The 14,328-nt window shown below is 38.3% G+C and overlaps 1 protein-coding gene across 8 annotated transcripts in view; it reads right to left on the bottom strand.

The window, feature by feature from the left end:
• Window positions 1-13,902, bottom strand: part of MAPK10 (mitogen-activated protein kinase 10) — a 328,578-nt gene extending 314,676 nt beyond the window's left edge. For 4 of the 8 annotated variants that reach the window (XM_082263018.1, XM_082263013.1, XM_082263011.1 and 1 more), the window contains exon 1: window positions 13,461-13,900. In XM_082263018.1, the coding sequence (XP_082119144.1) occupies window positions 13,461-13,463 (3 nt within the window). In that variant the 5' untranslated portion in view covers window positions 13,464-13,900. Of the gene's footprint in view, window positions 1-13,460 lie in introns of all 8 variants that reach the window. The other 4 variants (XM_082263017.1, XM_082263016.1, XM_082263012.1 and 1 more) reach the window with 3 other exon arrangements.
• Between the last annotated feature and the right edge of the window lie 426 nt (window positions 13,903-14,328).

Below are 14,328 nucleotides of genomic sequence, written 5' to 3'. Positions count from 1 at the left end.
CCTACATTACATGCACAAACTCACGTACATCTACATGATTTTGTACAGCCAGGCCACCCTGCCGCAGTATATATGCAGTAGGCGGTCCGGAACTGTTTAAAAATCATATTCTCAAGGTTTAGGAATATCGGAACCTTTCCATACATTTACCTTTTCTAACTAAGGCTCCATGTGTACTACAAAATAGATTACCACTGACCTTTAAAAGAACCCCACTTCCCCACAGCCTAGACTGTACAAAGGCTGTGCCTCCTGTTAAAAGTAATGCTCAGAAAACTACATGAAAGAGGTGGACATAGAGACAATGACAGAGGGGTCAGAGATTTTGCCAGATGCATTGGGAATAATGGCCTGGTATAATTCATATCTCTTCTGTTCTGTGTCAGCGGGATGTCAGGGGGCGGACCTCATTTTTGAAACATTTAATGTACAGATGATTGTGATTAAAAACCTGAAGGCATCTGACTACTGATAAGTAAATGCAGATCTAATATGGAGGAAGCTAGGTAAAGTTAAATACCATGACTACAGCAATTATCACATCTGACCTTATTATGTAGATATAACATGCAGACCTTTTCACTTGGCCACCAAGAACACTCAGTACCCAATTCAGCACAAGGGTGACAAGACTCACTTACTATAACCGGGGGGTATGTAATTCTTACACATTTCCTGATAACATTGTTTGAGATAACACTACAGAATGGATAGGATACAAGACAGCACTGAATTTCTAAAAGGATCAACAAGTAATATTTGCATTTATCGACTAGATACACCAAAATGCTTTCAATGGTATATTCAACCAACCAAATGGAAGAAGAAAAAAAAGAACAGTTTATTGTTAAGGTTTACATACTGTATACTTTAACTATGTCTTTCAAGAGTTTCATGTTAAATTTTAGAGAATGAAAGTTTTATTGGTTTGCAACCAAATGTAGGGACTTTATAAAGTTACCATTTACCTCCTTTGCTTCAATATGCATTTAATGTCTCAACAACCCTTTGGTACTTTTCCTCTTTTTGAACATTTTTTTTTGCTCTAAAAATAGTGATTGTAGTAGACTGAATTATTTATTATGCAATTAGTCACTTAAAATAATTACATTCTTTACTCCTTTAAATTGAAATACTAAAAACAAATGCACCAGTTTAAGTATGACAAAACTAGTAAGATAAAAAGTCTACATTTTCTTAAGGAAGTAGTAAACCCAAAAAGCAAATATGTATAATATGCAGCTTACCAGTTCTTAGATGTGATGGCTGCATTAATTTTCTTTTTCGGGTTTTCTTTCTTCTATTTTCATCTGGTGATCTGACCAGTAAATTAGTTGTTTTTCAACACAACAGGTTCTCTTGCAGTTACAGGGATGAGACAAACCATTTCACAATGTCAGAATGCTTACAATGATCATATTTTTTTTATATATGTAAAACCTTTATCCCAAAAGGGAAAACAATTGCTGCATCTGATTATAAAGTATTAGATTGAATTTGGCTTCAATGTGTTAAGTGTATTTAAATCTGCAGGTACATCTAACACTCCCCTTTCCCCCAAGACTGACAATGCTGCTGTCTGCTGTGCCCTCTGTTCTCATTCATCCATAGTGGGGGCACCCTAATATTGGAAGTGTATTACTAGCCAGATCACCAGATGAAAACAGGAGTGGGGAAAAAGCCTAGAAAAAAACTGATACAGCCGCCAAATCTAAGGATTGGTAATCTGCAATATATTACATTTTTGTTTATGGGTTTAATATTGCTTTAACATAAGAATGTTGTGTAAGAGCTAATTTCTAAGCAGTATTGCAATAAATAAATAAATTATATATCTAATTCCATGCAGTTGAATTATCTTGACTAAACTATTCAGTAATAAATCCTTCCATTTGGTTCTGATCCAAAAGGTCATTAGGATAGGAATGCTATGCTGAGCTGTTACAGCCTTAAAGCCCCATGGGGTATTTACTGTGAGGTATAGAACTATTTTTAAAAGAAAACGGCACACAGTCAATGAAAAGCATACTACTTTTAAGTCAGTCATGAATTGCATCATTGTTGAGTTTTATGAGTCATCGGTCCTTTCCTGCTCGAAGCCATCTTGAACACTAACAGTTCAGATTTACATGGATGGTTATGTACACACACTGATAGACAGCAGCAGTTAGAAATATTTAGAAGCTTACTGCTCATAAAAGAGTGCATACGACTAAATTCACAGAGTTCCTTTTATATCACTAATTTCAAAAGGATTATTGACACAGATTATGTTATTTAAGGTAAAAAAAAAAAAAAAGGATCTGCGTTTTAATACTTTGGGTTTGTGAAAACCGGTGGTTTATTTTTAAAGTGGTTTTTAGGCTACAAATCTGTGCAAAAAAAGTTTTGTTATTAATAGCTTTTATCACCAGTATAATATGTTTATCATGCCCCAGAATATGTATTTTTCACAAAATAAAACAAATCTGTCAACCAATAATGTTATTTACTTTTATCAGGAATATGTTAAAATGGAAGTATAGGTGCTTCCATTGTGGACTTACACCTATGACCACCCCCCATAAGCCTGTCGAGGCACAGGATCTCTGAAAGTATGCTGTGGTATCTGGCACAAAGCCGTCAGTGGCAGATCCTTTAAGTCCTGAAAGTTGCAAGGTGGGGCCGGGCTGTGGCCATTGGGAGTAGAAAAAGTCCCGACGTCAGTGGGATAAATATTGCCCCATCCTTTGTTTCAGTGGAAGTAATTGTGCTTTACTATTGGTGTCAGTGGGAGGAGTTGTGTTCCATTGTTGGTGTCATTTTGCCCCATTTTTTAACATTGGAAAAAATTGTGCCCAGAATTTGGTGTCATTGGGAGGAATAGTACCACTTTCATTGGTGTCAGTAGGGGGAATTATGCCCAAGGGGCGGATAAAAGCGAGCAAGGGGCTGCATATAGCCCCCGGGCCACAGTTTGGAGACCACGGATCTAGATGGATGTGGAGGCCAAGTTAATACTTCGTCATTCTGTTCCTTAAACCAATATTAAATGAATCAGGCCAGGTCACCTTCTTCCGTTGCTCTTTGGTCTAGTTCTGATGCTCATGGGCCTTTTGTAGACACTTTTGGCTGTGGACACGGGTCAGCATGGGCACCCCGACCAGTCTGCAGCTGTGTTGTCCCATATACAACAAACTTCAGTTCACTTTGTGTTCTGACACCTTTCTTTCAGAACCAGCATGAACTTTTTTTAGCAATTTGGGCTACAGTAACTCTTGTATTGGATCCGAATACACAAACCAGCCTTCGCTCCCCATATGCATCAATGAGCCCTGGCTACCCATAACCCTGCCACCAGTTTGCCAGTTTTCCTTCTTTGGAACTTTTGGTAGGTCCTGACCAATGCAGAGCAGGAAAATCCCACAAGAGCATCAGTTATGGAGTTGCTCTGAACCAGTCATCCAACCATTACAATTCGACCATTGTCAAAGTCGCTCAAATCCTTGCATTTGCCCATTTTTTCTGCTTTTAACACATCAACTTCAGAGACAAAATGTTTACTTGCTGCCTAAGATATCCTATCCACTTTCTTGTGACATTGATTGTCACAAGCTAATCAATGTTATTCACTTTACCTGTCATAAGGTTGTAGCTAATCAGTGTATATTTGAAGAAGTGCTGCGGAGCTGTTATTGTTACCAACAGTTTACTAGAAAAAGCTCAGTTCTCTGAGTTTTAAAGATAATTATTTGCCATGCCAAACTGTTATTTTAGAGAAAGCCAGTGGGAGCTTAAAATGCCTAATAGGTGGCTAAAATTATAATTGTTAAAGCAAATAAGACATGCCTTGCAGATAAGTGGATTGAGTCTATAGTGGGTCACTGACCTAGATTTGATATGCATGTGCTTGCTCTAGGTCAGTATTGCACAAAATTGTAGCAGCCAGCAATAATGCAACTTTACTATGATGTATGCAGTCTTCACTCACCCCCACCCATAGACATTTAACAGTCATATATAAAGTAACCACCACAGAAACTATATATACTGTACATTCAACCCCAAGGACACAGCCATTGACACAGTTCTCCTCATGCCCCGCTGCGGCAAACTTATACCCCCACCCCCATTATCGTTGTTGGTGGTCTAGCATTTGATGGCTATAGCTATACTTTACATTATAGCTATGCCTTACATTAGTCAAACCCAGCAGTAATTGTTCATTGCAGAAACCCCCCTCACAATCCTATTAGTCAGGCAGGCAATTAGAGGACACTGCAGGGAAGCTGGACCTGGCTTTCTCTATGCATTAAGTCATGTGACAGAAAGCTGATCATAAGTCACATGACATAACGTGCAGGGAAAGCTGCCTGAAAAGCAGGTCTGAGAGCAGAAGTTTGTGTGTGCGACATCCCAGTTGACAGAGTAAAAACACACATTAACACATGTCGATATACATTTGCACTTGATGCACTTTAATTTCAATGGAAAATGTATTTAGGGAAAATTAGGTATTAAGCCTGCTTCTGCTTCCCATTTCAGAATCTGTCCAGTCCCAGATTTTAGAAATACTACTAAAATTGAGAGTGTGTACTGCAAACATTAGCTACACTAAACAAGAACTGATTAATCCCTAGACAAAAATATATAACAAAGAGTTTAATTAAAATAACACAAAAACTTTTTTAATGTATGAATTGCACAAAAAATGTACAATTTTCTTTAAGCATAAACATCTTGAAAATGTCTAAAACTTCAAACAATTGGTTAGAAATATCAACTACCTTGAAATTGCACAAGTCACATAAAACAAAGGCAAATGTGTTCCTTTGTTCCTTCACCTATTATCATTTTAATAAAATAAAATGTATTTGGTTGAACGTGCTTTGAATGTTTCTAGATTTTTTTCACCTTTTCCCAAAACCACCCTATCTATAGCAGCGTAAAAGGAGCTCTCAATAAGAAATTGTAAGACATCTCTTTTAATAGTGGCCACCATTTTTTTTTTTTTATCATTTCGTTTTTATTAAAATAGTTTGCAAATAAGTACAAACGACACCTAGTTGTGAAAATACAGCAAACCATACCAGATAGTTGGGAGGAAAATAATAAAAATCAGGACAAAGTTATGCAAAATTAGTTACAGTATAAAGGGGTATATATTGCAGTGTAAATAACCAGAGAAATGATGAGATGTCTGACATTAAATCTTATCAGTCCAAATAATCCTAGGTTTCCAAGCTTTTACAAATATTGAGAATTTGTCCCATCTAATGGCTAATAATTGTTCATAAACAAAATTAGTTTTAACCAGCTGAATCCTTTTTGAAAAACCAGGTGCAAACTGTTGTTTCTAATTTCTAGTAATCATTATTCTAGCAGCTAACAGTATGTGTGTAACGACAGTGTGAAAATACGGGGGGAATTTGCCTAAGCCCAGATTTAATAGTGCCAGTGCCGGAGAAGGTGGTATTATAAATCCACTAATCTCTGTTATAAGTTGAATGTTTGTCAAGAAACTATTGAGATGTTTACGATACAATAGTTTATGCATCAGTGTACCTGTGGACCCACACTCTCGGCTGCCATTATTCTTAATGTTCACCAAGAGGTGTTGTGTGACTTTGCCACTTTCCTGTCCCCCAAGCTCTCAACAAGAAGGGAAGTTCACATCTTAATGAAGTCATTTGCCATTTTCTGAAAGTAGAACTCCAGAGAAAAACATTGTCTTAGTATTTCTTGGTATTGGGTAGAGATCCCTTTGAGGCAAAAATAAATATTCTCATGGTTCTTACAAGGAAAACATTTGGCTGCAGTTACATTTTATTGAGTCTATTAAAGAGATGCCAACAATTGTGAAAGCTTTTCTCCTTCTTGTTGAGTTTTTGTTGAAGGCATGAAGCTACCAAATAACATTGTAAAAAATGGTGCAATGAGATGGAACACTAAACATTTGTGAACTGAAAGTGCTATTTTTTATTTATTTTACAGATATTTCCCTATTATGGTTTCTGTATGCACTCTTCAATATGCAGCTTATTTTACTGTACTTACAGTTTGGAAAATATACTGTTGCCACTAAACATCCTAGCATATTGGAAAAAGCAAAAATCACCATGCAAATCACAGTAAGCCACTGTTGGAACTCAACCACTTAGGGCCTAAATTATTAAAGTGAGAATAATCAAGCAAAGTTCTTTTGTTTTCCCCTGCACATGATTGGATATGTCAGCTTCACTGCACTTTAGTAAATCGGGTCCTTAGGTTTAAATATGTCATTGAAGCTCTGGGTCCTGAGTCTAACTCCCTCCAGGGAAACTGTCTGCATCTTCCACTTTGCATAGATTTCCTCCAGTTTCCTCCTACAATCTAAAATATTACTATTAAAGTATACTGTATACTGATATACTGTTTCTCTCACCCAGCTAGCCCTAGAGTGACAAAAAGCATGGAATGGCACTATAATGCACAATATTAGCATACTTGCACATTATGGCAGACTTGTCTTTCAGTTGCTGTCCTCCAGCACTGACATCCTCATTCTTTTCCATGGCAATCACTGATGCTGTCGTGTTCTTGGCCACTTTGTCATCCATTAGGGTGTAGTCTTATGCATGTAGTTACATTGTCACAGGACCTACAGTAGTCCATGGACGATGTGAAAACTGAACAAAAAATTTGAATCATTCATTTTTGCATCACTAGTGTCGGCAGCTGTGACACACGATTTGCACATAGCAATCAAAAGTGCTTGATCCAGCATGATGTATTTGTATTAGAAAAATGAAACATTTGATGGCACAATCGTATGAGCTATTTTTGTTCTACTGAACCTTCAAACTTTGACTCGTCTATAGCCTGCCTAACTCTTACATTGACCAAGAGTGTACACACATGCACCACAGGTAATGTACACAATAAGAAAAATGCTAGGAGAAAAGAGTCTTTTGGCAGAAAAGATGGAAATTCTCAGTGCCAAAAGGCATCTTACTTGTTCTAGAACAACAATGCAATATCCTGAGCAGGACATGCCCATACCTTTACATGCAGTCGTCAGCAGGTTACTCCACATCTTGGGGTGCTAAAACAAAAATCTTTCAACATTTTCTGATAGCATCAAGCAGTGGTTATTCCCTTCCTTCACATTTCTATTGGTCAGTAGGGCCTTGTAATATAGCAATAGCCGAAAAAAAAAAACTTGCTTGTTAAAGTATCCTGAGCAGGACCCTATGACCTCTTGAATTCCCAGGATTCATGGGGTGCTGAAGGTACTCTGCAACGATCTTTGTAAGCACTGCTTGATGTTTGCATTGTAGTTCTAAAACCTGCAGGCACACTGTGACGCCATTTGTCTAGAATTTAGTGGAAAAATATTTGTACATTAAAGTGGTTCTAAAGTCTAAGGCAGGCCATAGTCGAGCCGAAATCTGAAAGTTCTGTTGAGCGAAAAACAAAAATAGCTCATACGATTGTGCCATCAATTGTTTTAGTTTTTCTGATAAAAATCCATCATGTTGGATCAGGCACTTTGGATTGCAGCATGAAAATCACACTAATGATGTGGAAAAACTAACGATTCTACATTTTCATTTGGTTTTTGCATCGTCTATGGCCTGCTTTAAAGCTGAAGGATATCCATAACAACTTAATAAAAAATAATGTTCTTTAGCAAGGAACATACATTTCACATTAATAATTATGCTACCAAAATTAGTGTGTGCAGTAAATTACCTCCAGCATTGCGCCTGTTTCTTTTTGGAAACAAAAAACAAGCTGCTGCTCCAGGTGAGTAATGTAATCTAAAAGGCTGGATGGACTGGGCGCTAGCCCCAGCTCGTGTCCATAAGCATGGGATCAAAGGAAAAGAAATTGGCTGCACACCATCGTGATTCAACAGATTTATTGAACATGTAATGAACTGCCACCAGGACAAGGACACAGACGAGGATGGAGTGGCGTGTTTCACAATGACAGTTGCGATTCTGTTGGATCGGCAATGGTGTGCAGCCAATTTCTTTTCCTTTGATCCTGTTTCTTCTTGCTAGAGGCTGCCATTTTGCTGAAGCCCAGAGCCCCAATAGTAAATCATAAAGCAGTCGGGACCCTATGGTTTGGACTAGTAAGGTAATCAAATATCTTAACCAGATCTGTGGTGCACCACAAAAGGTGCTCTCTGGACGTTTGACTGTCTCAAGGTCAAATTTGCCCTACCCAGAAGCAATTTCAAGGTCACCCACTTACCTTTGTGGAATCTGGCTTAGAGAACTTGCTGTGGGATGATGTTTTGAGAAAATCTTTATCCACAATATATAAAGCTCTCCTTCTATCTGTTCATATTGACTTTGATGCTGGCTGGCAGGCTGGTGTGTGGAGGCTCCAGATATGGATTCAGAGGACTGGGAGGATGTCTGGGAATATCCTATGCAATAGTTAGTCTCAGCAAAGGACAGATTGATGTAATTCAAAATACTTCACAGAGTATATATTACCCCACAAATACTGCATAGGATTTACCCAAACATTTCTGCTAAATGCTGGCACTGCCCAGAAGACCCAGCACTGTTTATGCATGTAATCTGGCTTTGCCCAATGATTCAATCCTAATAGAAAGAGGTTACTGAATGTATTAGAAAGTGTATCTTGATCTCCGTACTATTGACGGTGGATGTTTGTATACTTGGTCTGGTCCACTTATTAACCATGTCCAGGGCAATGAGAATGCTGAATTGAGGGTTATTATTATTTTATGCCCGCAAGGCCATACTGCTTAAATGGAAGTGTTCAATGGCACCTACACTTGATTTTTGGAAAACTTTGGTCAACAAAGCAATACCGCTGTCTAAGTTGATTTATGAGCCTAGGCGTTCTCTTGGGAAATTTACCAAAATATGGGATATCTAGGTTACCTCAGTTGAAAGAAACCCTTCTGGAGCTACCTCTATGGGATCTGCTCCCCCTTCCTGATTTAATTCTACTGACCTAAAGAGAGCATTTGCAAGGTAGAGGCTGATTAGGAGGTATCATTTTTTGGTTATATCTATGCCATTGAGCTTTATCCAAATCCGCCATCTTGGTTGCCAAATGGATAATTTTCTCATTGGTTTTGTTGTTTTTTGTTTCGTTTGTGTGGGGGTTTTTTTCTCTTTGTGCCTCTCTTGTCTTTCTGTTTATCTTAAGCCTGGGTATGCCCAATAGGCTTTGTTTTGTACCCTAAGCTCAACATTTTTAAGAAAGAATATCTTTAAAAAAAAATGAAAAAAAATCATAAAGCGGAACTAAACCCATTAATTTAACAGTTTCAAAAACAGTTACATTCCTGGAGTCTCGGCATTACTAACTGTCACATTTGCTTGTGTCCTCTTGTCAAATCATTGAATGGCTGGTGTCATAACTGATCACAGAGTGCAGCACCATGGCAGTTGCAGATCAAACAGAAGTAGCTTCATTGGCTGTAAAGGATAGAAGGGCTTAATTCTGCTTTAAGGTTGTCAGTAGATCGGCCTCTACAAACTCGGCAGTGCCTAAAAATGCCTAAAACTGAAGAGCAACTGAGCATGTGCAGAGCAGGGTGAGACAGTGTATTACTGGATTTTAAACAGTATAGCCCCTAATTTTTTTTTTTTTTTTTTTACATAGCTATACCTGCAAGGTAGCAGGTGATCTTGCAGGACTTAATTTTTGGACTAAAGTTTGACTTCTAGGGTTTTTTTTAACCTTAATGCATTCTCTGCCTTAAAGCGTAAATAAACCCATTGATTCAACAATTTAAAAAAACTTTTACATTCCCAAAACGTGCTGGAAATATAATTGTCACATTTTTTGGGCTTCTAACCAAACTGTCAAACTATCAAAGGTTGGTGTTGTAACCGATCACATGCGCAGCATCATAGCAGTTGAAGATCAAACAGAGGCCAAGATGGTATCTTCCTTGGATGAAGATGATAGGAAGGTTTAGTTCGTCTTTAAGGCAACTAAACCTTCCACAATGTGTTCCCCCCTCCCCCTCCCTAACAATTACCTGACTCCTGTATCAATCCAGAGTTGTGTCTGACTGCAAGTCTCCTCCCCCTCTCTTCCTGGTCTCACAGTTTTTGCTGAGAACAGTGGGAGCCATTGGCTCCTACTGCTGTCAGTCAACTCCAGTGAACAGAGAGAGAGGGTGGGGATGAGCCACACTATGTGTCGATAGACACAGGCAGCTCTGCTCAAGAGCGAGCCCGCACATCTGCCCCCATAGCAAGTGGCCGTCTATAGGGGGAAGACACAGAAGAGAAGGAGCCAAGATTGCCAGTGGGTTACCCCAAAAGAGGAGGTTTGCGGCAGCTCTGTGCAATACCATAGCACAGAGCAGGTAAGTATAAACCTGTTTATTATTTTATTTAAAAAAATAGACTTTAAAACCACTTTAGTTTTTAATGATACAAGGGAAAAATGTCATACACCGATATTGCAGTTAAACTTTTATTCTTAGATTAATATAATTTGATAATATCATTATGCTATCTTTAGCATTTGTTGAGTGACAATGCAGCTTTATGAATCAGGCCCTATATGTCATGCCTGTCAGTCAGATGACAAAACAATAAAAATGGCTGCAAGTGCTTCAATGAATTAAAAAAAAAAAATATGACTAAATATATACTGACACAAAGCATGCTGGATTTTACATCTATTTAGAAATGGGTGACAGAAGTGCACCATAGCAGTCTATGAAACATGACGATTCTATGTAAATAATGGCTGAATATTTATTGACATTGCAAGTAAACAAAGAAAAATGGATCTTCAAGGAATAGCTCACATTCATGTGCAGGGCCATGCAATTCCTTCATTGTGAGGAAGGATTCACATCTATGCATTTTGTGAGGTGCATTTTCCACTGCAGTCAAAGGAAGCGCATCAAAGCGGGTGCACATGTGTGTTAATGTGCGTTGTCATGTGCATTCAATGTACATTGCAATGCACTTTCTATTGAAAGTCAACATGCACCATAATGCATTGGTGTGCATCATGATGTATTTATAGACGTCATGATGCATGTTGATGCATGTCTTAACGCATGCATTTAGATACGTTTCCATTGAATATAATGTTAAATGCATAAAGCAAAAATGCAAAGATGCATATCCATCCTAAAGCATTGTACTGCTAGCCTCCCCCTGCTCCCAAACACTAATACACCTTTGTGTGTTTGCAGCACAGTCCTTGTACCAGTAAATGCACAATACCACCATCACAATTACAATTTGGCAGCTGTCACTTCTGCTAGGGGCTCTATAGATTAGCATTCTAATGGGGGAAGGGTAGCATTGAAGGTTTGTCTCAAAATTAGTCTGCCTAGATAAAACAGCATAACGAATACCAACTCATTTGTATGGTTTTAGCATAATTAATGCCTCTTTCAGCAAAAAAAAAAAAAAAAAAAAAAGAGTTCATTATCACTGATGAGTCATGATACAAAAAGATAAACCTGACAACAAGCATGTTGGAGAAGTCTCAAATTCTATTAACATAAAACCAGATATGATAATCTATATGGCACTGCTATTGACCTCTGCGGCCTTATGCATTTCATTAGTGACGTCAATGAATACATAAAAATTGTATAAAGCAGTATGCTTGGCCACACCATCCTTTTTGTGCATATTATACGTACAACAAAAATGGATGACGTTCTGATAAACAATACCATTGGTTCATGATTGTCCTTACACACAGAATGCAAATAACAGCAAGGCATTTTTTTTTTTTTTTTACTTTAGTATATTATAGTATTAATATAAGAGCCCTCCCAGTGAAAGTCCCGACAAGGTGAATTATTAGAAAGCCTGAAAATGAAAACACAACAAAAGGCACAAAAGCTGCTCCATTGACTTCAACAACAAAAAAAAAGAATTTACGAAGGTCAGCACCTTTTGGTGGATTTGCGTGTGGCTGTGGAAGCCCCGACGATAAAATGAGTGGCTGTATACAGTGTGATGCACTCTTGGCACAGAACTGAGGAGAAACAACCTGTCACAATGCTGCAGCCACCACAGTCTTCTAATTAACCCAGACTATGCTGGAGAGAGGCCTGCAGTATAGCGCACCGCGGCTACCATTACTAATACAAATCTGCTACAGTGGCAGCTTAGCTGCATTTTTTTTTTAGCAGTATAAGGATTCAGCTGGGGGCTTGGATGGCTCCGGCCTTGTTTGTCACATCTAAGGAGTATTCAAGGCGAAAGCGTCATTTGTTTTTGCTTTTAAAGGAAGGGCTCTATCGTTCAAATGCTACAAAAAAAAAAAAAAAAAAGCTGCTTTTCATTCTGAAGCAATGCTACAAATAAACACAGCAAGGCTGTCACATTTCATGAAAATGATAATATATCTGAACAGAAAAAAATGATATATATATATATATATACACCCTAATGGTACCAGCAAAGCCAAATTCAATTACTGACATTTATAGTATTACGCTATCAAACACATATATGGATTTAAAAAAAAATTGAATTTATTTGAGTGCTGCAATCTACTTGGTATATATATATATATATATATATATATATATAAATATATATATTTTTTTATCATTTAATATCAATATATAAATATATATATCAATATATATATATATATATATATATATATATATATATAATATACCGTATAAATACTGTAAATATATATATATATATACATATGTATATATATATATATATATATATATATATATATATATATATATATATATATATATATATTATCTATCATTTGTATGTATGTACGCATTGTATAGGCTTTGCCATATCTGTCCCTATTAACATATATACCGATAGACCAGGCCCTGATCACGTTTCACGGACAGGATTTTGCTCTGGATATGAATGAAGAGAAATGACATTGTAGGATCAAGCGTGATTGTGAGGCCATTTTTCCTTCAGCCTTTTGAATAGAGGGAGGAAAAAAAAATACTGTAGAGTAAAGTGCATGCAAGACACAGCAGTTATAGGCAAGCGTCCAGGCTGTATATCAGCATCAGTTCAGCACTAATGTTTACAGCCAACAGCTGTTTCAGCACTTAGTGCATCTCCCTATTCTGTACATACAAGTGGGGAATAGGGGGGGAGCATATAGGCGAATGAGTGCATTATGCACTATATACAGTGCGTCGGGGTGATTCATTGACTGTGTCAATCACACTGCCATATGATGTCTGTGATGCTCTCTGTACATGACATCAATAAGGCAGCACATCCTCAGCACCCATCACCCCACCCAAAAGCCACCAGCTCAATTTGAACAGCTAACATATCAGGCTAAGGATACTTATTTTTTAACAAATGACAGATATTTTCAGTTGAGACCAATGAGATTTGAAAATGACAGTCACATGTCTAAAATAAAGATGCTTATTCTTGTGCTAAAGCTTTGTGAATCGAGCCTACCATCCTTTATCAATGACAGCAGCAACATCGATAGGGTCTACTCACCATTCCGTGCCTGCAATACCAGAGTCTAGACCCAGAGGTGCGCCTCCAAACGCTCTGCTTCTATGTGGCTTCCCTAGCCAACATTCCAGACACCAAGTGCAGGGGGGGGGGGGGGATGGGACAAGAAACTGGTGACAACCAGGTGACTTCAAGGTTCCCCCAAATGAGGATGAGGTTATAGACTGAAATTAATGACGGCACACTGGGATGGGTCTAAAGAAAATGTGCCGCAGTCAAAGGCAAAAAAAAAAAGGAAAGAAAAAACAAAAATAGGAAGGGATGGTGATGGACAGGCATGCACAGGCTTGCTGAATCACCTTCTTTCACTGCCTGGAAAGCATTGTGCAGCGTGATGCTGGCTGTACCATTGTGGAAGCTACGAGAGGAGACAGGCAGAGGGGTTTGGGGAAGAGAGTCGCTATGGCAACTGAAAGGAGCACACATGACGTCAAATACATCGAGGTCTCAGGGGGTGAGATGGGTGGGTGAGTGAGAGGAAGAAAAAAAAAAACAGGGGGAGGGAACAAGAGAGTTTAATCTGCAGCCACAGCTATCTGTTCAGTGAATCAGGGAAGAGGACTAAATAAATGACAAACAAGCAGGAAGGAATGGTGCAGGCAGCAGCAGCAGCCTCTGGAGCATCACATGGAATATCCTGCATCAGGATCTGCATGTGCCCATTCAGAGCCAGTAATGACGTCATACACAGCCCCAAACCACTGAATTAGTGATATGGATGAAAGTGCTTATGCTTTCATAACGTGTGTGGGTGTGCATGTGTGTGCATGGGCGCGCGTGTGTGTGTGCACGTGTGTGTGTGTGTTAGGTAAGTGCCATAAAACATACATTACCCATATAGCGCATATGT

This window comes from Pelophylax lessonae (assembly GCF_965119305.1).
Source record: "Pelophylax lessonae genome assembly, chromosome: 1".
NCBI lineage: Eukaryota > Metazoa > Chordata > Amphibia > Anura > Ranidae > Pelophylax > Pelophylax lessonae.
The sequence above is the reverse complement of the archived record's forward strand: the minus strand, read 5'-3'. Positions and strand labels throughout refer to the sequence as shown.